Raw genomic sequence first — 25,740 nt, forward strand, 5'->3', positions numbered from 1 at the left:
TTAATGTTTATTTTTATGATTATTAAAATCAAAATAATACTAAGGTATCATTTTAACTGTTAAATAACATTATTTAAAATTGTAGTTGATTGTGACATTTTTACAATTTTGTATAGCTAAACCCGGAACGTCATTTCTTTTTATTAAATTTTCTGTTATGTTAATTTTAGATGTTGAGAGTTTATCGTTTATTGGGTATATTTTGTGTCTCTATTTCTGTGAAGGGTTCGAGTGGTTTTTCAATGGAGTTGACGATTTCATTTGCACAAATATCTATCTACCATAATTTGAAATAGAATTTTTAATGATTATTTAATTCTTTTTATCTACTGAAAAACCCATTAATTAGAAAAATCTGTGTCAATTCAAAGAAAAAATAAAATAAAATTCTAAAAATAATTCCTTCTAAATAAATTTTCTTTTATTAGTACAGTGAAACCTCTCTAACTTGAAACTCAAGGGACAAGCAATCTATTTCGAGTTAAAGTAGTTTCGAGACTTCGAAATAAAGAGCTGAAATAAATTTACTTCGACTTACGAAAGTTTACATTTTCTAATAAATTTTATTTTTGTTGATCAAAAAATTTTACACAATTTAATTGAAAAAATCAATTATTTTTCTTTGAGATTTTGATTTAAAAGATTGAAGATCTACGATATTATCGATGTTATGTAGAGATGAAAAAATATTTAATTTTAAAAGTTAATGTGCTGTCAGGTTGACACTTGTAAAATGAACCTAAAATTACATAAAAAGTGCACGTGAAATCTATACACACATTATTTTATCGTAACATAATTTTAAAAAAGTTATCGGACTTTGCTCATCGACATTGAAAATGTCATCAAAGTTATATTCTCTTATTATGGTTTGCAGTTTTAGCTTCCAATCGTCACATGTGTTATTGTTTACATCGGCACTCCCACCGCAGACTTTATGAAAAACAATGGCGTGCCTCTGCTTAAACTTCTGCAGCCAGCCGTTACTAGCTTTAAAACTGCCACAGCCTAAATCTTTTGCATATTGTTCAGCTTTCTCGCGCAAGATTGGTTCTGAAATTCTGGCATTTTCGCCGACACACTGCTTAAACCATTTCAACGTAGCTTCTTCAACACTTGGCTCTTCAGCCTCTCTCTTTCTTCTACGATTACAGTCACCTTCGTAAAATCGAGATAAAATTTCGTCTTTATTTTTCAAAATCGTTGACAATGTGCTACTAGGAATACCAAAATATTTTGCTATGTCTCGCTTATTCTTTTCACTTCGATCCACAGGTTCAATAACCTTTACTTTATCAGAAATGCTCAGACATTTCAGTTTTCTCTTAGCACCTGCCATGACGATAGTGGGAATGTAAATACCGACGCCAACTCATACGTACGTATATTTATATGCCTTTACATTTTTGAATCTCGAGTTGCAGAGGCTTGTGATCGTCGCTTCGGGTTATAGAGGCTATTAGTGCTAAATATTGGAAAATAAAAGACTTTGTCGGTCGATCAGACTTACACTTACAGAAGGTGTAATTTTACATTGATTTTTTTCGAGCTGGAGAGATTTTCGAGTCAATGAGGTTCGAATTAAAGAGGTTCCACTGTAGATATTCCTTGTCTAGAGCTTCGTTTAAAAATATTTGCAATTGATCGGATGTCAATATGTTTGATTTTTTAGGGACGTAATTGTCGGACTTTATTTTCAAAAATCAACGTAATTTCTGATACATGGATATATCGATTTTATTTTGTATACTGATAGTACTTCGCAACATTGAATATTGTGACTAAAGTGTAGACGCCTTTAAAGTTTTCGACAACTTTTCAAAGTATACCAAAAAGATTTTTTTTGCATTTCTCCTCTATTCCATAAATTTCTCGTATGCTAATTCATATTTTTTCTTGAAATTTCCGGCAACAAATCTAAAGTTACTTTTGTTGCTTTTTTCAATATCTCTTGCGGAGTTTTATCAAAATCGTCACTACTGTCAGTATCCATATTATTTATTATAAATTTGTATAATTATGTTCTACTAAAATAATATTTAATGAAAATTGCGATTTTTATCAAACCACGAATGAAAACAGTTGTGTCAACTATTTGAAGTTTGTTTGTGGTGTGAGTAAAGTGCCGTGAGAAATAACATTTTTAGACGACGCCATCTGAAAGTTGTTTGTTTTGTATTTATTTACATACCAAAAGTTGCGTTTTGAGTGTTCCATGTAGTGAAAGTGACAGTTCCGTACTGCAAAAAACTTTCGGGACGCTCTGGAGTAGACAACTTTAACTTCCTTAAATGTGACTCTAGCCACTTCAATGTTGACAGTTGACAGTTTCACATCGATAATTTTGCATAACCTTAAATTTTTAATTTTGTGAAATTCCATTAACATCTAGTAGATATATACATATTCCATTTGCATCCAATCCAATAAATATTAATAATTGTCCTGGAGGTAAAATCAACATACTTTTTGCAAATAATCAATAAATTAAAATTGAAATTGCAAATATCATTAAGTACATTATAATGTTCAATAAATAAAATGTTTATAAGTCTCTATTATTTATCTTCTTTCCTCAGTGTAATTGAAAAGATTTTGGATGTTATGCATCGTCTAAAAAATGTTGTGCACGCCGCGGCTGAAATACTACTTCGTTGCACTCGTCTGTTTTTTGCACATTGCAAGTTCAAATCTCAACATTGAATATGTAGTCCACAAAGTCAACGTCTTTAATTTCTTTAAATGTTCAAAAAAAGCAAGTAGTACCTTTTCGTTGATGCTGTTCATATTTTTCATGTCGACTTCTTGATTTTTCAGGTATCAAACAAAAATTTTCAGACTCGTTCAACAAAGTAGCACTTTCAGTCCTTGGCATAAAAATAACTATTCTCACTGTGTGAGCAATATGTGGTTTAGAAATTAAGTTAGTTATAAGAAATACGGCACTTTTATATTTATTGTTATTGCCGAATATAGTGAACTTATAATAATCATAACCCCACTTAATGAGTTACGTAACGCGAGTTATGGCCTAAATTCTATTATTTTACACTCACGTAACATTATTTAAGTGAAAAATTCGACTAGATGTCATATGCAGCATCTTCGTGCTAGATAATCTCGACCCTTCGGTGTCGAGAGGGGCAATTATTACCGTCAACCAACTAAAATCCGCCCTTGCGACGCGGCGTCGCTATCTGGGGGTCTCATACATCGTTTTTAGAGTCGATGGTGCTTAAGAAGTAGTCTGACACTTCGGTTGTGTTTTCATAGGAAGTTCATTTATTTTTAGAAAAGTAATCGCATCTCCAGTTCGTCCGGCGCAAAAATTTATAAATATACGTGTTCCCGATTCTTTTTGTTTTGGTATTCAGTACGTAATTTGAGGTCATTCGCGAAATTGTATTCAAATAACTAAATTTATTTTTAAAAACTTTTATTGCGTGAAATAGTGCTTCAAGTTTTTTGTGTCAAGTGACAATCACGATGGATTTTTATTTATTTTGGCGGTTGAATTATTCGAAATCTACTTTGATTATGATAGATTGTTAAAAGTGTTACCTTCAGTGCATTCTTAGAGTGTTATCGTAAATCAGTATACTATTTACCTAAATGTAAAATACAGAATATCCAGTAACTTAATGTTCGAATTTCGAGAGCGAGTACAAGTTAAAACTAACCCATTTTCGGAGTAAGCTTTCGAAATAAAAAACTTTTATTTCATACAAAATTAGTAAACTGTACAGGGGAAAGTACGTTCATGAACAATTTTTTATAGTATAAATGAATCTACAATTACTCACAGTAATCCAGAAGCGCTTTTTGTCTAGTGGAAAACAATCTGATAATAAATTTTCAACCTACTTGATAAATGACAAACTTCCATCTGGTTTTTCAATAAGTTTTGTGGTTGAATAATAGTTATTTACGGAACTAGTTATGGAAAGAACAATATTGTTCAACAAGCGTATTATTTATCAAAACGAGCGCCAGTGAGTTTTGCAAATTACACGAATTGAACAAAATCGTTCTTTTCATAACGTGTTGACGTACAACGTTTTATCTAATCACGCGCTTTTATAATATTCAATAGAATCTTCAATTACAATGAAAATATTAATATGGATTCAAATGATGCTAGAAGTATTGTTAATATGTAAGCAAACAACGATTTTTCAAAATAAGTCAAAACAAGTTAGAAATATCTTGAAATATCTACAGATAGCGAATCAGACATTCCATTTGAAGTAAGAGAGTCTGCAAATGCTGCAGCGGGTAGTTTGATGCCTGAAAAATCAAGAAGTAGATACGCCTTAGCCTACCAAAAATTTGAGAAATTAAAATAAACGAACATCAACGAAAAGGTACTAATAGCTTATTTTGAACATTTAAAAACATTGACTTTGTGGACTACATATTCAATGTTTACATCTGAACTCGCTATGTGCAAAAATGTCAATATCAATAAGTATATTATGCTTTTGACTTGGCTGAAGAAATGGTCAGCAGGACACAATCCAAAAATATCGGATATTCTGACTAAAGAAAATGTAGAAAGATTTAGTGTACAAGATGCTGAAAACGATATATTTATATTTCCTCAAGTACGACTTGATTTACGATATGTTTATAATTTATTATTAAATAAATCTGTTCGTTAGTCACAATGATAATAGGGATTTCAGGAAGGCTGAACAGACGTTCCTACACGAAGGAGACTTATTTGATGAAGGCACCTTTTTTAAAATTACAATTCCAGATAGCAAAACACACGTTATTCGCGAATTTGTGGTCACTGCTGCAAATATTGCTGGTGTCAATATTTTCGACCTTCTCAAAAAGTATAGAAATATTAGACCTCCTGCTGTAAAGCACGACAGATTTTTTTGTGCGATATTATAATATAAAATGTGGCATACAACTAGTGGGAATAATATTGGAAAATTACCAACAAAGATTGCTTAGTACCTGGGCTTACCTAATGTTAAAGGATACACAAGACATTGTTTCAGACGTTCGACATCTCTCCTGGCAGACTCAGGAGCGGACATGTTGAAAGTTCATAAGAAAATAAAAGATGAATTTCAGAAAACATTCTAGGCCAAGTCCCCAACATACATGTAGATATCACAGGCTTTAAAAGAAATTAACATTAGACAAGAAGTTCAAGAGAATATTCGCCCAAAAAATGAACTTACTTTAAATAAATGAATAAATGTTGTTTTCAATGTTTATAGATCTTAAAATACTATTGAATTAAAATTATGGGTTAATTGTTTAAATAATGAAATAATTGTCAGTTTTTAGAGTAATTAATAAATTATTCTTAAAAAAATTTAAACAGTTACATAAAGTTTTTACATAACTAATATACGAGGGTTATGAAAAATGTGACGTTTCCTAGTGTCGAGAAGTGACTTAAAATGTCACATTTGATAGCAAAATAAGATAAAAAAATTATTCTATGATAAGGAGGAGATTTCATTATAACTGAATGCGTTTTTGAAAAGAAAAGGAGAATTTTTGTGTGGTTTTTTGTTAGTTTCTGTTAGGAATAATCCTAATATAGACTAAATGTTCCTCTGCATGGCTTAGGTAGGATAGAAACAGTGTTTAACCCATTTGCTCTTCTCATTATAACATACCATAATAAATTCGTATTTATTGTGGTCTACAACTTAATTCGTGCGGTTTTTTTTTCAAAATTTGAACGTTTATTTAAGAAAAACATGTACAATAGTATTATTCAATGTATTTCCCATCTGAAACTATGACCTATCTTTCTGGCAATTTGTGGATCCCATCCCAAAAGAAATGTTGCCTTGTGTCTCGTCGCATATTCTTGGCGTTCAAACGGATTAATTGTGTTCGGTAGCGCTCTCCATTGATGGTTTCACCCGAATTTAGCAGCATGATACAGCACACCCTTCTGATCCCACCAAATAGAGAGCATCACCTTCGCGCCATGAATATTCGGCTTTGTCGTTGAATTGGCTGGCTGGCCGGATTTCACATATGATTTTTTACGCTTGGGGTTGTCGTAATGGATCCATTTTTTATCACCAATAACAATCCTATGCAAAAATAACTTCCTTCTGTGGCGTTTCAGCAGCATTTCGGACTCCCCACAAAAACACTTTTTCAAGAACAAAGTTCAACATAGAGTGAAAAAAAATTATTGTTGTTAACGCTTCAAATGAATGACATAAACTGAAAAGACGTGCAATAACACTAGCTTTCCAACGCAGGTTCGGAATATTGGAAGATGTAATATTATACAAGTTACGCCATCTCTTATCAAACCGCACGAATTAAGTTATAGACCATTTATCAAACACTTCATCAAAAAATATCCAACGGTATTTTTAACTAAAAAAATAATTTATTTTGTGTTGTATTTTATGTTAAACATGGGGGCCACTCTAATGTGGCCACACTATCTATCAAGCCACAGGTATCGCGAGGGAAATTAAATTTTGGAGTTTAAAAAAATTAGAATTCAGAAATTATCTTATGAGAGAGTGCACCATGCTACAGAAAAAATGCACAAAACCTGTCCGCGTGCACCGACGAGCAAAATATTCTTCCTCAGAAGCTCGTTCAATGTAAATAGTTTTCCACTCAAAACTTTTTTAGGATATGCGAACAAACAGAGGTTAGATAGAACCAAGGGCGGATCAGGCAACAGTTTGTTCTTTAATTAACTGATTTCTTGAGCTGTAGAGGGTACTGTGTCTTGATGAAAAATTATTATTTTTTCCTTGGTCTTATTTCACTAAAATTTTCATTCAATTCATTTAAACTATTCAAATATTACTCTGCATTGATTGTTCCTGCCAATTTAAATGCAAAACACAGAAAAATTACTTTCTTAATTTAAAAAAATGATGCTAATAACAATAGAATAACGGAGAACGTATAAATAATTTGACCATTCTACAAGTAATTCACATGCGTTCATAATAAAATAACGAACCTGGTAGCGCCGTCTTTTATGTAACGACTGAACTTATTGAAAAACCTCTTGATTATTTGCAAAACTGAAGTTATTTTAACTTTTTTCCCTTTCGAAATTACGACATTAAGTTCCTGGACTCTATAGTATAACAAAAACCAAACTATTAATAACTTCATCTAATCCAACTCACAGATTGTCTGTATTCATTTTTATCCACCCTAATTCGTTCTAATATTGTTTACTTCTATTCTATATACTCATGTTGAAAATCTACAATGAGCATTTCAATATCTACCTAGTGTTCATCATGCGTTTTTTTCATCATGTGTTTAATTGTATGTATTGCATCTATTTTAGATTTACTTAGCATTAAATCATATATCTGGAAGATGTAAACTACGTTGTTCAAAATCTTTTCCCTCTCAGACTGTATGATCGTAGTCGGATCGGAAGGATGCATGTGTATGTTCTGGCCTTCATACGCTGCATTTAGAAGCAAATTCTTCTATAGTTTTTGTCTCTCTCTTTTATGTCCGTTTTCCCTTTTTTTGTCATCGGTTTCTCTCTGTATATATTTATATAATCGTTTTTTCCCGCCGTACTTTACCAGTTTCATTCCTACCCATTGCAATTACCTCATTTTTTGTCTTCTTTCTCCCGATTCATCTATACAATCTATATTTTCGTTAATATCTGTTAAAAAAACTTCTAGCAAATCTCTACTTCTTAACTAAAGCGAATATTGTGCAAAATATTATTGTTTTTGTTTCACAAAAATCATTCTTTCTGACGAAATCGTCATCTAAAAGTATTTAAAATGGTGAAAATTTAACTGGATATTTTTTTTATTTGTAGAGGGTGGTACGTTTCCAAATTGACTTGTCCTTGTCCATATTTATCTTATTATTTATATTATTTCAAAAATTTCTCAATGTTTGGAGTGAAGTTGGGTATAAATAGTTTTTCTATTAGAATTGTCTTATAAAATTATAATTCTGTACTGCATAGTTCAGGTTATAATACACACATCCTTCCGTAACACATTTAGGAAGTTTCTACATCGTTTAAATGTGCACACCGGAAGAATTAAAGGTTAGTAATTCTGAAAATATATTCGTATGTGATTCCACTCGTATTAAATGTTATTGTCCTGTTACCTATATGGAAACTGAACAAAAAGTGCCATTGTGAGTTTAATCGCCAATTTTAAAACGCAACTATTATTTTAATTGGACACGCGAATGGTTCTTTCGCTTGGTGTTTCATTGCCCGGAAATTCTCTGAAATGCGGATAATGTCAGAATTTTAATTCCGTTTTCTTCTAATCTGACAGAAATATTTCGTTTTCTTTTGTAACTTCAAACAGTTTCTACAAGGTGTCTCAAAAAAGTAAGAATTTCATTGAATAAATGTTTGTTACACATTAAAATAAATTACTTGGGAATTTATTTCTTTAAAATAACATCGTCCAAGTTTGAACCGTTGCGCTCACGTCATTGTGCCGAGAATTCACTTTATTATTGTGAACATTTGATTTGACCCTTCTAGAAGACCTCGAACGCCCGGATTATGATTTATCCATTGTTGATTCAGCCTCTCAAATTTCTTGTCCCATTTTTTTATCAGTCGGGCGTCTGGCCTATTATGTAAGTGACGAATATTGCAGAATTTTCTACGCTCTACAGTCGCCGAATTGCTGTTTTTGTAGAACACACGAAAACACAACGCATGATCCGCTCTGGAGGAAAGCTCCATAGCGTCTGAATTGTCCAGAGCTAGGCTACGGATTGACATACCTTCGATTAGCTGCGTTCACGCAATAAGCAATAGAAAGGGGAACTTTCTTTTCAGACACCTTGTAGTTTTCCATCGTCGTTGTTAAATATTTTACCCATTAACTTAATCTTCAGCATTGCAAACAAAAAATAATCGGACAGGACCAGATCAGGGTTATATGGTGGCTATTCAATTTCTGTGTAAAGTAGTGAGAACTGGAGCGTTGTCATGATTTAGCCACGAATTTTTTGATAATTTTTTGACGCAGCTACCTCAGTAAGTCGGAGTAATAAGCCGCGTTCACGGTTGTATTCGTTTCCTTTAAGTTAATCTAAAGGATCCCCTCGCAGTCCCAAAATGTTGTAAACATCACTTTTTTGGTAGAAATTTTAAATAAAGGTGGACATTATATTCTTTCTAAAATAGTAACAGATATTGATGTTACCCACCAAGAGACTTCTGTGTGGCTTCATGAAGATTTACACCATCGATGGCCAAAAATCAAAAGTCCCTCAAGAAAGTTATGTACGTAGTTTTCTTTCGTCATCCACACCATTCGCCTGATTTGGCCAAGTCTGATTTCAGGTTATTCTTTAAATTGAAGGAACATTTATATGTAGGGGATTCTTAGTTGTCTAGGGTTTTTTTCTTCTTAAAACGCCAGTTAGAAGGAAAAAACTTTTATTATACAATTTAAACAATGGAAACACTTTACTTATGTACAATGTAAATAAGAGGTTAATAGTAAGAATATTCGTGTATGTGGTTTATACGTTAAATGAGCGGAGATCGTCATGATCACGCGGTAAGTCGTCTTAGTTTCGTAATCTTTACCATCTACGTCTTACTCCCGACTGACTGTTATTGTCGGCTGAAGAGAACTCGTGTTTCGTGCGTGGCTGTAGAATAATCTCAATCCTACATATATAAAGTTTCACAACGGAGGACGAGATAGAAGAAGAAATTAATTTTTTGAAAGATATGGGTGGAATCTAAAGCCATTTCGTGAAAAAATTTTGGACACTGTATTTTAGAGTAAAACTGCTTCGATTTAAATAATGGTCTCTCTGAGAGTATTTAAACCACGTGAGTTGAATCAACGTCGAGATAGAAAATGTTCTAAATTTATTTTTCGCATCGTTCCAAATATCTGCAGACTAGTAAAAGCTTCATTATAATTCCACTTTTATAATTCAAAACACGTGGTTAGAGTTTTCTCTGGAAATCTTAAATAACTATAACTTTAACCTATTAACCTTGGCCGACGTTTGGCGCTTAGAACCTGAATTTTCAATTAAATTCGATAGAAATCGAAACACAAATGGATTTGTAATAATTTCGTTTTGACTAAGTCACGCTATATTTAATCACTTTCATTGCCATTAGATTCTAAATTACAAACACGTTCATTTCTTTGTTTTCCACTATTTTCTGATATATTACTCATTTTCTTAGACGGTGAATACATTGGGTTTTGAATTGCATAACTCAGCTTGCCACCATTTTTTAAAAATACATATTTTTATTTTTGTTTGGAGATGACTGGTAAGAATTTGAATATATATTTTGAATACTATAGGAAAAAATGGTACTAAACTTTCAAAAATTAAATTGAAGCTAATCAAACGAGCAATATGGGTAAGATAGAATTTATTAAAAATGTAATTTTCCAGGAAAATTTGCTTGTGAAAATTGGGCAGGTACAAAGGCGGTTTGAGGAAGAATCTTGGAATAAAACTCTTCATGAATTGCGTTCATTCTCTGTTGAGTTTGCCAATAAAACTCAAATCAGTACAATATTGGTCAGTTATTATGTCCCTTTTCTCTAAATAACCAATAAAGGCACCGTGAATTTGAAGATATTCTAAAAACGCTGAATATAAATCGTAAAAAAAGGAGATCATGCAAGTTCGAAAGCAAAAAATTCGTTTTCAATAGTGACTATTTCAGCAACTAAAACTTCCGGAAGAAAGATTGACACGGCAGTAGACGTTAGTGAATGCTTTTTACTCTAGTAAAGTGTAAATACGATCAGCTGACAAGTTTGTTGGTAAATTACTCATTTCTGCTCAATATAAACACTGGCCTACACGATTTTTGTAACACCCATCTTCAAAAATTATTTTTATAATACCAAAATATATTCATAAAGGACTAATACTTACCATTTTTAAATGTGTACTTTAGATCCTTTTATGTTTGCTTATTGTAATAGAGGAAGAGTCAGTGACCAATTTTAGGTGGTTCAAAAGTCACGAAACTTTCTATAGTGAATCCTCTATACCTACTGAAAATGAAAAGCCACCTCTGGCAGCCCTATTTAGCCGGGGGAGGCTACTCTAAAACTTGAAGAAGGGTAAGAAATAAGATTTATTTTGGTTAAAGTTTTACTCATAAAATAAAATATTGATATATACTCATGTAAAACTGAGCATAAAAAAACAATTTATTGCATACGACTCTAAATTATTATATAATGAAGTAGGCAATCAACACCCGTGGAAATATACCTCGCGTTACTTTAAAATTGTCTTTACTCGAATATATTGTCAATCTTTAACAAAAAACATATTTTTTGCAATATTTTTGCAGTAAAAAATATTTATTCTGATAGCAAGATCGACGCACGAGTAAAACTGAACTGCACTCTAATAATGTTCGTAAACCCTTAGAGGATCCCTACTTTTTATTCTTACCTGTGTTAGGACCCTCGAAATGTAAAGTAAGAAATATAAAATTACGTCCCAGGTACAGGTATAGTTCTTCCAATATCTACGCAGAAGACAGTTATGCGAAGATCAATCAATATTTCATAAATACGCATTCATACCAAATTAAGAAATATATATATATATATATATTATATATATATATATATATATATATATATATATATATATATGAATATCTCTATTTTTTTTTGTCAGAAGTAGTTATAAACACAATATATAAACAGAAGGAGAATGTTGATTTTTCACTCGATCTTTATTTGTGATGAGAAATAATTTAAGTTGTGGTATTTATTTATTTACCAGGTTTGCGAAGAAACTTTAGCTGCCCATACAAAGCGGTTAGTAAAACTTCAGGAACTAGTATCTGGTATAGCATCAGCTGTGGGATTAGATGCTAATGCTCTATTAGGTGGAGAAGTTGAAGCTCTGGGAAAGCGTCTCGAAGATGTTAGAGAATCGCTTACAACTCTCGCTGATGTTGCTGAATCGAAAGCAAAAATTAAAAAAGACAACCAAAAAGAAATTAATGGAACCAAAAATTACTTAGATTCAGTACAAAAAGTAAGTATATTTGCCTCGCTAATAATTATTATGAAATAATGTGCTTATTTTTTGCAGAATATTTTTTCTCTTGAGAATAGTGCGGAAGATTCTGATGGCGAAGAAAAATTGTTAGTTTTAAGAGATCATCTATTAGCGTTAAGCAAAGCTGAAGGTCAAATACAAAAATTGAAAGATAAAACGATAGAAGTGTCTACTACAAAAACCGAAACGTCAGTAATAGAAATTCTTGAGCTGTGGCAACAAGTCTTTAGAGAAACTTTCCAACAATATCATCGTTTAAGTACTAGATTGGTTAAGAACGAAGACAGTGCCGCCGTTCTAAAACTATGGCAAGAATATTTATTAAACGTACAACAATTCCTTCAGGGCACAATTCCTGGAGATTACCATAGTTTATCGGATCATCAACATCTTTGTCAGTTACATCAAAATCTTTTAACAACTCAACAGAATGTTTTAAAGCCTGTTGATAAAAACGATCCTTTAGCTAGTGGTTTAGTAGAATCTAGTGTAATGAAACAATTCAATTCGCTCACGAATCTACATAATGAAACCCTTTCTAGGATCATGGATAGACATACAGAAGTTCAAAATCGTTTAGATGCATGGGAAAAATATAAAACAGACCAGAGTTGTTTATTGAACTGGCTGAAGAATATAGAGAAGGAAAGGGAACGTATGCAGTTGAGATATATGCATATTAGACGTATCCCCAAACTATTAACGAAAATACAAAACCTTCTAGACAAGATGTCGCAAGGTGAAGAACAAGCAGATAATTTGCAAAGACAACAAAATCAGTTATTACAATTTTGTGATGACGCTCTTGCTACGTCAATAAGAATGGAACATGTCGCTATTAAACAACGTCTTTCAAATCTACAAGCGGGTCTAGAAACGTGGAAACAGTTCTTAGATAGAATAAAAATAATGGTCCAAAATTACGAAGATGGTATACGAAACGTTCAAAAAGAATTTGATGATATTCAAGAGATAATTAACGAAACTGTCATACAGCAACATCTTTCTCATTCTGCAGTAAGTAACAGATTAGATCTATTGCGGAATACAAGGGAACGTGTCACAGTTTCCGAAAACCAGTTACAGAAATTGATACAAATGCAAGAACAATTAAAAGAGTGTCTAAGTCCATCAGATATGAAGACAATTAACCAAAAGATGTGGTTATTACGTCACCAACATGACGATTTGAATCATCAATTGATAAATCTATGCCTTCATCTCGAAGAAAAATTAGGCATAAGATCCCTGTTTGAAACCAGATATTCTAAATTCCTCATATGGGTTAACGAATTGGAAAAACGACTGAACCAAGACTACGACATAAATCAAACGCTTATAGAACCGAAGGAATTACTCAAAAAATTAGAAACTGAACTAAAAGCTGAAATGGCTCTTAAAGAAAGAGAATACAATTGGTTAATTAAAACTGGAAAAGATATATACGACTCATGCGGAGAGGAATATGCAGATGTTACAGCTAAACAAATAATTCAAGCCAGAACTAAAGAAATCGCGGAACAATGGGAAAGATTAGAACAACTCGGAAAGAGCAGATTTAACAAAATCAATGATTTAATGCAAACTATATTCCAATTAGAAGAACGAATAGTCTCAATCAGAGCTTGGTTGAGTCAAGTAGAAGTACAACTAGCAAAACCATTAGTATTTGAAGGCTCCACGCAAGACATTATAGACAGAAAAATACAAGATCACGACAGATTAAAAAAATCCATTGAAAACGAAAGTGGTGATATTGGAGAAGTACTTAACCTTTGCGAGCTAATTCTAAACGATCCAGATATTAACAAAGCCAATTTCTCAACAGAGAATATCAGTAATGCTGTGATTAACATCGAAAAACGATGGAAAATCGTTTGTGGTCAGTCAGCTGAACGAAAACGTAAAATAACTCTAATATGGAAATTATTACAAGATGTTACCAAACTCAGTGAAAGAGATGAGCGTTGGGTCGCAGACAAAGAAAAATCTTTAAATAATTTAGATAAACCTACAAGTCCTTTAGACAAAAATGAACTTCAACAACTTATATATAACGTAGAAACCGAAATAAAAGACATCGAATCTCATGAACCCGCGTTCCAAATTCTCAGTCAAACTTATTCGAAATTAAACACAGCTCCTGGCATAGAACCGAAAAACATTCAAGAACTTACCGCTAGAACTAGGTTGATTATAGTTAGATGGGAGAATCTACTTCCTAAAGCTCGAGCTATTTTATCACAAATTCAAACAGAATTAGCTCCTTTCAAAGAATTTTCTATAGCTCACGAAGATGCTATTGTTGGTCTGACTAGGTTAGATGCTCAAGTTACGGAATTACAACACCTGTTACCTCCTGAGAAAGTATCTCCTCAAGAAAGACTGAAAAAACTTGAAGAAATTGAAAAGCAATTAACAATACAAACTCCTAATTTAGAAAATGCTGATAAATTAGGTTTACAAATAATGAAAAGGAGTAAAGGCAAAGAAATCGAAATAATTCAAGAAATGATAGATGAATATCAGATACTTTGTAGAAATCTTCACGAGAGAATAACTTATATTAAAACAGAAATAGAAACAGTCATTTTGGCAAGTGGACCACAAGAAGTAGATGAGAGTATACAAGTAGAGACACTTAAATTTGAAAAGGATACCGCTGTGCAAGTTAATACTTTACCTCCGCAATTGCAGAGGATGACGTCGATAAGCGCTAAAGATGCTTATTTGGTAGAATTAGAAGCTGCATTGGAAGAATGCAAAAATAACCTAAAGCAACTAGAAGAATACGTTTATAAAGAAATACCCAAACAAGGTTCGACTGAACTACCAATTAGTAGCAAAAAAATTGCCAAAATATCAGGACAATGTTTAGCTAGTACTGAATTAATAAAACACCTCCATGATCTCCTCATCGATGAATGCCATGCCACAGAAGCAGAAGCATGTTCTCAAGAAGTCGAGAAACTTTTAGAAGAGTTTAAAATTTTGCTGGTCAGAGCTAAAGAAAAGGAACAAAAATTAAGAGAGCTTAGGTAAGTACATATTGAAACACTGTGTTGCTTACAATCATTCGTTTCACAATTAACTACACTAACTGGTTGTGGTTTTTTTCTTTTCCTGTAGAACGGCTGCCTGCGATGCTTATAACCTGCTATGCGCACAGTAAGTACTTCCACTTCAGACATCTTATTTCGTTTTTAACTCAATTTAAACCCAACTTTCATACTAATAGTTGAAACGAAACAATTGAAACACAAATAATAATTAACAAACTTCAACATATGAAATTTTTGATTAATAAATTTGTTTGAGTTATTTTTTTGAAATGGTATTTCGATCTTTATTTTTTATCTCGTAACTATCAACAAATACATTTTCATCTTGAAAATCCCCAAGTGAAAATTCACCATCTAGGATCGTATTTTAAATGTGTGTGTTAACAGTTAAAACCTGTTTTTAGTTAATTTTAGTTGGGAGAGTAGCTCCCACATTTCCTTTCCGTTAAAACTTGTTTGTACTAACTGGAGTTTACTACTTCTTTTTCATTGGACAGTAAAAACTACAAGGTGTATCAAAAGAAACTTCTGCAATTTTCGTTATTTAAATGATGCTCCAGGCGCTCGACTGATTGGAAAATGGTCCAAAAAGTTTGAAGATATCAGTTCAATACTGGGCGTTCAAGGTCTTCTAGAACGGTCGAAAAGGTAGACAGACTCAGTCTGTTCGGAACAAGCCTGACTTGTTTATTCGGAAACCTGGTATTGCTTGAAACGTGCATAAATCATATTAATTTCGCATTATACACAAAGATTTAGGATTATAAATTTCAGTTGGTGCAAAAATTAAAGCCTCAGTATACTGACTTCATAAACTAGATGATTGAGCGCTTTCCAACGTTTACCAACATCTTGTTTTCAATTGAATTTTATTTTCATCTTAATCGAAGAGCAACAAGCAAGATTGGCACTACTGGAGTGGGGAAGGGACGCACAGTTACAGTGAATTCAGAGCGTTATATGCAGATGTAACACCTATAGACTTTTTTCTGTGGGGTTATATCAAATCTAAAGTTTAAGCTGACAAACCGACTTCCCTGGTACAATTAAGAGAAAATATCCGTCAAAAATGGCATTTGTTTACATTTGAGTAGGAGATTTACTTTTCATTGTTTGTATACTAATACGGCTATTGGTGTCGAAGGAGAAAACAGAGAACGATTGATTTAATGAAAATAGGAACAAAAATCAGATCTTAAACGGGTTATAGTGCACATGATGTATTGGTATTTTTAACTTTGCATTTAAAACAAAAATAAGAGTCTTAAGTTCTTTATTGTTGATTTAAATTCACTATTTTTCCATTGGATCGAGTCTCAGATACAATATTGAATCTTCGTTATGATAACAAAGTAGTTTTAACACCTAGGGTACTAGTCAACACTAGTTTTAACTAGGAAAAACTAGAATTAAATGAAAACTACAACATATAAATATATACAATGAGGGGACACATTGCTGTTACTATTGTAAGAAATAAACATTTTTCGATTCTCATTTCTAGTTTTTTCAATTCAACATAAGTTGAGTTTTGAAAAATCAACTATAACTTGAAAATTTTCCAAAAAAAAACTATTTTTCTTTAAGTGACTTTTATGGAACAAATGTGACAAAAAGTTGGAAAATGTTGTTTAGAATCAACATCTAAGCCCATATACCAAATTTGTAAATCAGTTTGTCAACTGTAATTTTTAATTTCTATGATAATAAAAAATTCACGCTTGTCTTATAACTACTACCCTAATAGTAATTAGTAGTAATTAAATGAAAGTAAAAAAGTTAAAAACTTCTTATTAAATGATAGGCTCCACTAATTCCCCTCCTATCATGTACAAATGTTACCTGTATTTGATCTTTAGTGATTGATCGAATCTGCGCAAGTTATTCTGTTTTTTCAATATTTCACCATAATTCTAAATGTTTGTCAGTTCATTTTAACATATTAACTGCTTTCTAAGTACATTCAAGTGAACTGAGACACTCAGTTTTTGAGTATCTCATACTCAGATAATGAGTTAATATTCTCAAAAACCACATAAAACTCACCAATGCCATTGGTGATCCAACCGTCTATTGCAATCATTCAGCATTGTGTACTTTTTTGTTTATTTTGATGACAAGATCTGACAACGTGGCGACCTCAACTCTACTTTAAATCTGAGTTCACTAAACTCACTAAAGCACACAATCTCAAACTTGTGCAGATTGCGGATGAAAACTCAGTTAGGTCTGACATCTTTGTTACAAATATTAGACTTTGTTTGGCAAAATAAACAAAAAGAAAGGTAGTTGAACGATTATTTTGAAGTTTGGTATAGGGGTATGTTGATCCTAATCAATAAATTTTTATCATGTTTTCCACTCTGCCCATTCCTCATACTTTTGTAACCTTATTTTTCGGTTTCTCTATGTTCGATTGTTATTTTAAATGTTTTGCTAGATATTCCTCTTCTGAATTCCTCATCTTCTTCACATATTGAACAATTGCTTAAAATATGAGGTTGGCAATGGCATCTTGAACAAAGTTTTCCTACGTCTTAGTTTCCAGAAAATACGCAAGGTACCGTTCTTTTTAGAATCTCTATTATGTTTGCTAGCTCACACACTTTCAGTCGACGATCATCCCAAATCGATTTGTGAATTTTCTTCACTATTTCTGAATTCATCACCCAATTTGAATAATCACTGCAATATAATAATGTGAACGAAGGAGCAGTAGAAACCATTTAAATTTCCATAGGTATAAACTGAAAACATTTGTTTTATGGTGTATGTACCTAAAATACAATATTTTATATCATATTTTTTTCAAACCAGCCATATTTAATTTCACCAGTCAGAAAAATCTCATCTATTAACTTGTTTACTAAAAAATATGAAGACGTTTGTTTAATTAGAATTTCTTTCCAAATTTAGCGAGGCCGGTAGGATTCTTTGCCCACTCTGTACAAAACGTAATTGGGCGCAACTTGATAACGACCTGTGGAGATTGGAAAAATGGTTACAAGTAGCTGAAGGTACTCAAAAAGGTCAGAAAACTCCACCTGTGAACATTGAATACCTCGAAGATGTCATACAAGATCATCGAGAATTCCTTTTGGATCTGGATAGTCATAAAAGTATTGTCAGGTCATTGAACATTGTCGGTACTCATTTAGCAGATCACAGCGAAGATACAAGCAAAGCTGATGAATTGCGAGTGAGACTAGAGACTGATAATAGGAGATGGGATTTGATTTGCCAAAATGCCGCCAATTGGCAACTACAACTTCAAAGGGCTTTAATGAATGTAAGTAATCAAAACATTGATTTCATTTCTTTGTTTAAATATAGCTCTCGAAATTAAAAAAAAATTGTTTCTTTTATAGAATCAACAGTTCCATAATATTATATCTGAGCTTTGTATCTGGTTAGAGAAAAACGAAAAGAAAATCCGCGCTTCGGAACCAGTAGATCTTACGGCCGCTCATGAAGTTATAGAAGCGAAATATCAAAGCTTTCTAGATCTTCGATTAGAACTAGAAAGATGTGAACCACGAGTTTTAAGCCTACAAGAAGCTGCTAATCAATTATTCCGAGAAGAAGCACCCGAAGGCTCTAGTACTATATATAGAAGATTAACAGAACTCCGTTTGAAATTACAATCATTAATAAAACTTACAGGGGTTTACACATTAAAGTTAGGTGCTGTACTAGGAAGAGATCCAAACGTTATTGGATACTCAGCTTCTTCCGCTTCTCGATCCGGGTTACCATTGCAATCTCTCAATTACGATGTAAGTTTAACGAACCGTTGTATTATGTTATAAATCTGTAGCGTTGTCTAGTCTAAACAAGTATGTTGTAGAAAAGTAATAAGTTTAATGTGCCATGTTTAAAAAAATATTTCCATTGTATTACATTATTTTTATATGTTTGTAAAAGTTTTCTATTCAATTTGTCGTTTTTGAGCTGTCTAAATGTTCATTCTTCCTTAAAAAAATCTAATCAGTGAATAGAAAATTTTTAGATAATGATTTTACTATAGGGTAGTTTTTTTTTATTTTTTTTTGAGTAGCACTTTAGTATTAAATGTTTAGAGTAAAAAGTTTAAAGCACTGTTTCACATTTTCCTTTGCGTTTTGGATAGCTTTTGGAGCAGCCCGGGCAAGATCAACCAGATGCCACATCACCTGACGCCGCCCTTTACAAGTAAATATTTTTGTTTTATTTTTTATAATTTCCATTATATTAGTAACTGGATTTTCACACAAAAATTAATTATAATCCTTCTCAACCTCAAATTACAAATCATTTAGTTCAATTTGACAATCGTTTATCATTATTGAGAATTTTAATAATAATATACAATGCACATCAAAACAGAAATTTCTTACAGATTATTGACTGACACCTAGTTAAAAAACAAACTAGAATGTATCAAAAGAAGATTATGATGAACACGTAATGAATCCTAGACTCCTTTTCCTTCCTTCTACATCTAATTTCTTGTGCAAAACTATCAAAAATATGACAAATCAGTTCATTCCGATATACAAGCAGCTAAAAGTCCTGAACTTCCATGTCATCGATTCACACCTGACAATGGAAGTGCTGAAGCAAGCTTAATAAAATAAGATAAATTTCTTTAATTTGGGTAATTGCTTATAAAAGAATCAAAGGAAATAAAGATGACGATAAACTTGTAAGGACAAACATGTTTCGGTATTTTCCTATGAGTAGAATTTTCTGAAAAATGTGCCTTTAAAGACTGGATCCTTAATACCAGTAGATTCAAAAACATATAGATGTCATTGTAACCAAGGTACACATCCTCGCTAACTTGTTTACAGTATAAAACACCTTGGGAATCATCTGATGAGATTAGATCGATTAGAAACTGACGAGTATAGATTTTGTGATGATTCCAAGTCACCTGATTCTAGAATGCATCGCCGTTGCAAGCATAAACCAAAATTTTTCGAATAAGAAGCCCATAGGAGCCAAGATTTGACCTCCTTGAAGTCAACACAGAGACTAGAGTATTTTAGAACCCTTAAACTAGAAGATATCTTTGATAGAGGAAGAGGGTAATATTAAAGTTGCAGTGCTGCGTAACTTTACATCTACATTCAAATCAATTACAATTTTGTTCATAGTTGAGGCATATAACAATGTAGGATCCTCAACTTATTTAATCCTGGAATCCTTGTAACTTTCTGTGTCTAGTTATAGTTGAGTTTTCCACATCTTTTATTTTCTCGTTCCCATGTCTGTTTTGGTCATTCTTTTTGCCACTTTTTGCCTTCAACTAGATGTTTTACTGGATTAGTTTTATTACGTACCTTTTTGAAAGACCTGTTTCATCGTTATTTGGGGGGGCTAGAATAAAAAAAATTAACCGTAGTGGCTTATCTCGATACTCAGTACGTTGTATAATAAACATCAGATCCGTTGAATGGAATATTTAAATTAAAAATTTCAAGAAAGGGGTAAAGGAAATATTTAGGTTGCGAAAATCACTATGCCAATTTTCCAGTTTCATTTCAATTTCTAGCGTGTCATTATTAAAAAAAATTGAATATATGTACATTTCAGGAAGAAAAACCAATTTAACCCTAGAACAAAGACCACTCAAATATTTCAACATTTAGAAAAAAACTAACAAAAGAAAAAGTTTTAGGAATAAAATTATTAATTCTGATTACTGAGAAATATTGATAAAAAGTTGATAATCATGATTAATTCATGATAAATAATCCTTTATATCATAAACTAAGTGTGAAAATCAAATTACTAGATTGCTTCTTTTAATATTGCATGACTAATCTTTTACAAATTGTAAAAATTATAAATTCTTTCGATAGACTGAAAGTAAGATTGAATAATATATTTTTCACTGCTGCACTTAGCTAGCAATACACATATTCCAGCGTTTAAATAACGACCAAAAGCGAATGGCATCGAAACATTCCCTTTTCAACACATTCTTTATTTTCAGCAGAACCAGTACTCGTATAGTGCTGAATCTGGTGAATAGAGCGGATGTGCATAGATATATTTATCAGGATTCAAGTACTAATGACTCTTTAGAAGTAATGATTAGCTAAAACTTAAAGCAGGCATTTTCACCAATGTACAGTGGAAACTGGGGAGAAATATAATATAAATTATTTTCATCTATATTTACTTTGAAATTAAACATATTATTATCAAGGAATTGAAAAAGAAAATATGCGTACGGTCAAGTATCAAGAATTGCTTATGAAGGCTAACAAACATACTCTATCAGTTTATTGGTAAACTGTCATGACTGACATCTACTTATGGCGAGCTTTATCATCATCCATTTTGTTCTTATCGAAGCATTCAGTCACTTTTAAATCTGTTTTGCGTATTTACAATGAAAGAGAACACTGAACAAACAGTCTGCCCTTCAATATTCAATGAAAAATTCTCGATGTGGTGCTATCTAATCTAGCCGACTATTGAGTTATCGTCACCTTAAAGTTTTTTTAAAAAGTAAAGTGCATAAACTTGAACTTCAAGTCTGAATGTTTTTTCACTCATCGTCCTTCAGTACTTTTCTCCAGAGGTTACGAATGCGGGTTTTTTTATCGCTTTCCTTTTCTACTTCTTTTATACGTATCTTCTAGTACTACTTCCAACCATTTTTTTTGTTTTACACTTTTTTATTTCCTCTTCATCAATGACCATTTTGGTCTCCTGACATCTTTCTCATTCTCCATCCACCTCACTCTGGGCTTTTATATTGCGTATTACTGTTGAGTATTTCTAAATAGTTATAAGGGTGGCTGATTTGAACAACGTCCCCAGTGTTCTATAGACGGGAGGCTACAGATCGGGTTTGTAGTTTTATCGAGTAGATCGTTGATGTACAGAAGAAAGAGAATCGATGACAAGATGCGTACATGGTCAACACCAACGTTAACCTCAAACTTTCTTATGTGTGTTCATCGATAGCGACCTGGATCGATCGGTCTTTGTCCATTGCGACATTTCATCATTTTGTATCTGATAAAAGCAGAGCAGAGCTGAATGTGTAGCAGTATGTAACTTTATAAAAGGATTCACGTTTATACATTTAAAGTGGATAAAATGTCGTAACTATGAGGAATCTTCATAAATTTTAGCGATTTAAAAGTTGAAATAAAGTCGAAGGACTGTTAAATGGTGGACATGTGCTCTGATATCTGCTTTACCCACCAGATTAATCACCATGAGACTAGGGACTAGGGAGCAAATTAAAACCATATTAATAGTAGCTTCCTATAAATGCGTTATATCATAGATTTCTCGTTTGGACAAGTGCTTTGCTAACTATAGGTAGCAATTTGATGGATATTTTTACTTTTTTGTTACTTTTCTACTTATTTTTTGATAAAATAATTTCCATATTTTTATCATATAACTAGACATTCACGAACACAATTTTCAGGTTACAAGTTTTCATAGATTCCAAAATATACTATATGTTTTACATTAGATATTAATATAATTTTAGTTACTTCTCGTCTTTTCTATATAAAATTACGATGCAGATTACTATTAACTAACACTAATATATTTTCTGCGCATTTGTACAAGGGCTGATCCTCTTCTTCCGCCCCTGACACAATTACAAGAAAAGACTTACAAATACACTTATAATTTTAAATATAGTCTCCAAAAAAAGATTGTTCAATCTTTGTAAACCACTCATGACTTCATTATCCAAAGGGTATCGGTCACTAGGCAAGGTTCATTAAGTTTTGGAAATTTTCGGTAATTGCTGGGGGACAAATCTGTAAAATATGGTGGATGTTCTCCAGATTCGAAGCGTGCATCAACTATTACGGTAGTTGCAATTGACGACTTGTAACTGAGTGCATTCTCTTGATGTAATAGAACATTTTTGCGTAACTTTTGCCATAACTTTTCTTTTACTACCTCAGGTAATTTCGGAACTAAGACTATATTTTTAAATATTATCTCCTTTTTTCCATCAATGTTTTCACTTTTTCTGAAGTGTTTCGAATGAAATATTGTTCAATCTCTGTCAACTACTCATGACTTCATTATCCAAAGAAAATCGGTAATTGCTGGGAGTCAAATCTGTTTAATATGGCGGATGTTCAATAGATTCGAAGCCTGCATCAGCTATTCCGGCAGTTGCAAAGGCTGCATTCTTCTTTGAATTACTTCTGCCGTCTTTTTTCTTTCATTGCTTCAGGTAATGTAACTAGAATAGCATAATAAGCACATGTAATCGTTTATCATTTGTGCAGTTAATCTACCGAAGTTACATTTTCGGCGTTCCTGCTGACAGTCACATCAATTTTTTCTACAGTAATGAACCTCGACCCGTTGATCTGTCACTCACCCATTATTACTAATGTTGCAAGAAACTTTTCTTTGTCCTATCTCTATTGTGTTAATATCGACTGCAAATATCTTTGTTAATATTTTTGCTATTTGTTATGAACACAACTTTTTCATGTTCAGTTTCGTAGTGAATATGTTTTATCCCCAAGGTATGAGAGACCACATATGACACCATAGATATTTGTGTGTTGTGGTAGCTCTACCTATAAGATCGTCTGTACCTCTTTTCACTGCCATAGGATGGTGATTCTTATAAATTTCGGCTTCTACTGTAGGTAAGGTTTGAAAAAGTTGTTTTCGTTAAAATGAATGGGTCAAAGGCGTAGCGAAGTTATCAGCCCTTGTTTGTAAAGACTGCTTTTATGTTATCATTAAATAGAAGAATTTTTATGTATTCAAAAATTTTACGCCGTTTTTGGATACAAAATTATTTTTCTTAATTATTTCAAAATAGAACATTTAATATATTTAGTTTTTTATATTTCAGTGGTTCTGATGATGAATCTGAAATCAACACTTCAGTATTAAGACGAGGATGTCGTTTCTTGGGTAGAGTGGTACGAGCTTCGGTACCAATACAAGCAGTAATGCTCCTGTTACTCGGTGCCGCATCATTAGTACCTTTTTCCGAAGATGACTACTCTTGTTCTTTAGTAAACTCCATTGCAAACAGTCTTACGCCTACCTTGAGGTATAACGATGGACCACCACCTATATAGACGTAGATGACAATTTGTTATATGCAGTGTCAGTAGTTTTGTTAACCGTCGAATAGAGGTTCGTCTGTGATATAATTGAAACACAATTTTGGAGTATTCAAGAAGGAAAATACAACTACTGACGAAACTGTGTTTTTGATAAATTCATTCCAATTATTTTGAAGATTTTGATACATAAACTTTAAGTTTGTGTTTGAAAATCTCTACAATTTTTGTATATTTTATATTGAACATACATATATATGTGTAAATATGTGACTTATCTCCGATATCGTCGAAAATTAACACGATTTTGTATCATCCTATACATATGTAGGTTTAGTTTTTATTTTTTATCGTTATCGAATAAAAATACCCGCTATCTATCTGTATATTGGGTAAACATGCACAAAACGTGTGAAAGGAATTAATATATTTTATATCGTTGTTCTTTTTAAATTTTTAATTGTTGGTTGTGAAAATTAAAGGTTGTAAATTGAAGGGGTGGAACACTTTAATTTACAAGTCTCTTAATTTTACTCTGTGATTACCGTCTTGTTTTGTCTTATTTTAAACAGAAATTTAATTTGTTCTCTCCACTTTTTGAGTTCTTTTCAAAATACGAAATACTCAGTGCAACTTTTCTCTCCAAGTTGCACAAACCTATTTTGACATAATCAAGATGGTGTAAATTGCCTTGAAATTTGTTTTTTTATTATTATTATTATATTATTCTAATCGTTGCTTTTGCATAAGTTCATTTGACTACGTTTCTGTATTTTTTTGTTAACTAAGCAATGTAACAAGATAGAATTGCTTTCATTTATCTATATTGACGCTTTAAAATGTGTTTAGAAAAACAAAACATATATTAATAAAAGGATTGTTTTCGCTATAAAATTAATTGTGTTTATTTCGCATCTTAATATATAATATATCCACAATGTTTTCAGTTAAAAATATAATTTAAAATATTATTAATATTTTTTTTATTTAGAATTACCAAATTTCTATTTCCTAATTTACATTTTCCATTCCTTAATTTTCGTTCCGGCTTATACAATAAAAAGTTCTGAAAAGTTTTAAACTATAAAGTTTCATTTCCTCCCCAGCCCCCTTCAAAGTTATAACAATTATACTAAAATCCCAAAATATTTATTTTGAAGAGAAAAGTTTCGAACAAAAAATGAGGCTCAAAAAAATTCTTGTACCAAACGATATGATCGTGTGTACCGCTGAGCATTCGTACCTTTTTAATCACTGCGTGATTACCATTTAGGTATTAATAAAAAATGTACAATAATTAATAAGCAAATTAGTCTAAAAGGTGATATAATTTATAAGAATCACTTTTAAATAAAATTCAAACGGTTTGGTAAATGCTGCGTGAATCAATCAATTTTTTTCACTAAAAACGCAGCGCTTGTTTGGTGGTCCTAAACTGGACAAACAGCAACTCAGAAAAAACTGAACAAGTTTCAAAGGTTGATCTATCTGGCTAAGTCAACCTACCCCTCCTCAGCCTTAGAGGCTACTAAACCTGCCTCCTCTTCAACTTAAAGTAG

The 25,740-nt window shown here is 32.2% G+C and overlaps 1 protein-coding gene across 1 annotated transcript in view; it reads left to right on the forward strand.

Annotated features, from left to right (window-relative positions):
- Positions 1-25,152, forward strand: part of LOC130895716 (muscle-specific protein 300 kDa-like) — a 66,020-nt gene extending 40,868 nt beyond the window's left edge. Inside the window, exons 5-11 of the mRNA XM_057803210.1 lie at positions 11,770-12,027; positions 12,085-15,089; positions 15,181-15,219; positions 18,030-18,402; positions 18,482-18,889; positions 19,243-19,304; positions 23,965-25,152. Coding sequence (XP_057659193.1) covers positions 11,770-12,027; positions 12,085-15,089; positions 15,181-15,219; positions 18,030-18,402; positions 18,482-18,889; positions 19,243-19,304; positions 23,965-24,196 — 4,377 coding nt within the window. The 3' untranslated portion in view covers positions 24,197-25,152. The remainder of the gene's footprint in view (positions 1-11,769; positions 12,028-12,084; positions 15,090-15,180; positions 15,220-18,029; positions 18,403-18,481; positions 18,890-19,242; positions 19,305-23,964) is intronic.
- The last annotated feature ends 588 nt before the right edge of the window (positions 25,153-25,740 follow it).

Source organism: Diorhabda carinulata, chromosome 6 (genome assembly GCF_026250575.1).
Source record: "Diorhabda carinulata isolate Delta chromosome 6, icDioCari1.1, whole genome shotgun sequence".
Lineage (NCBI taxonomy): Eukaryota > Metazoa > Arthropoda > Insecta > Coleoptera > Chrysomelidae > Diorhabda > Diorhabda carinulata.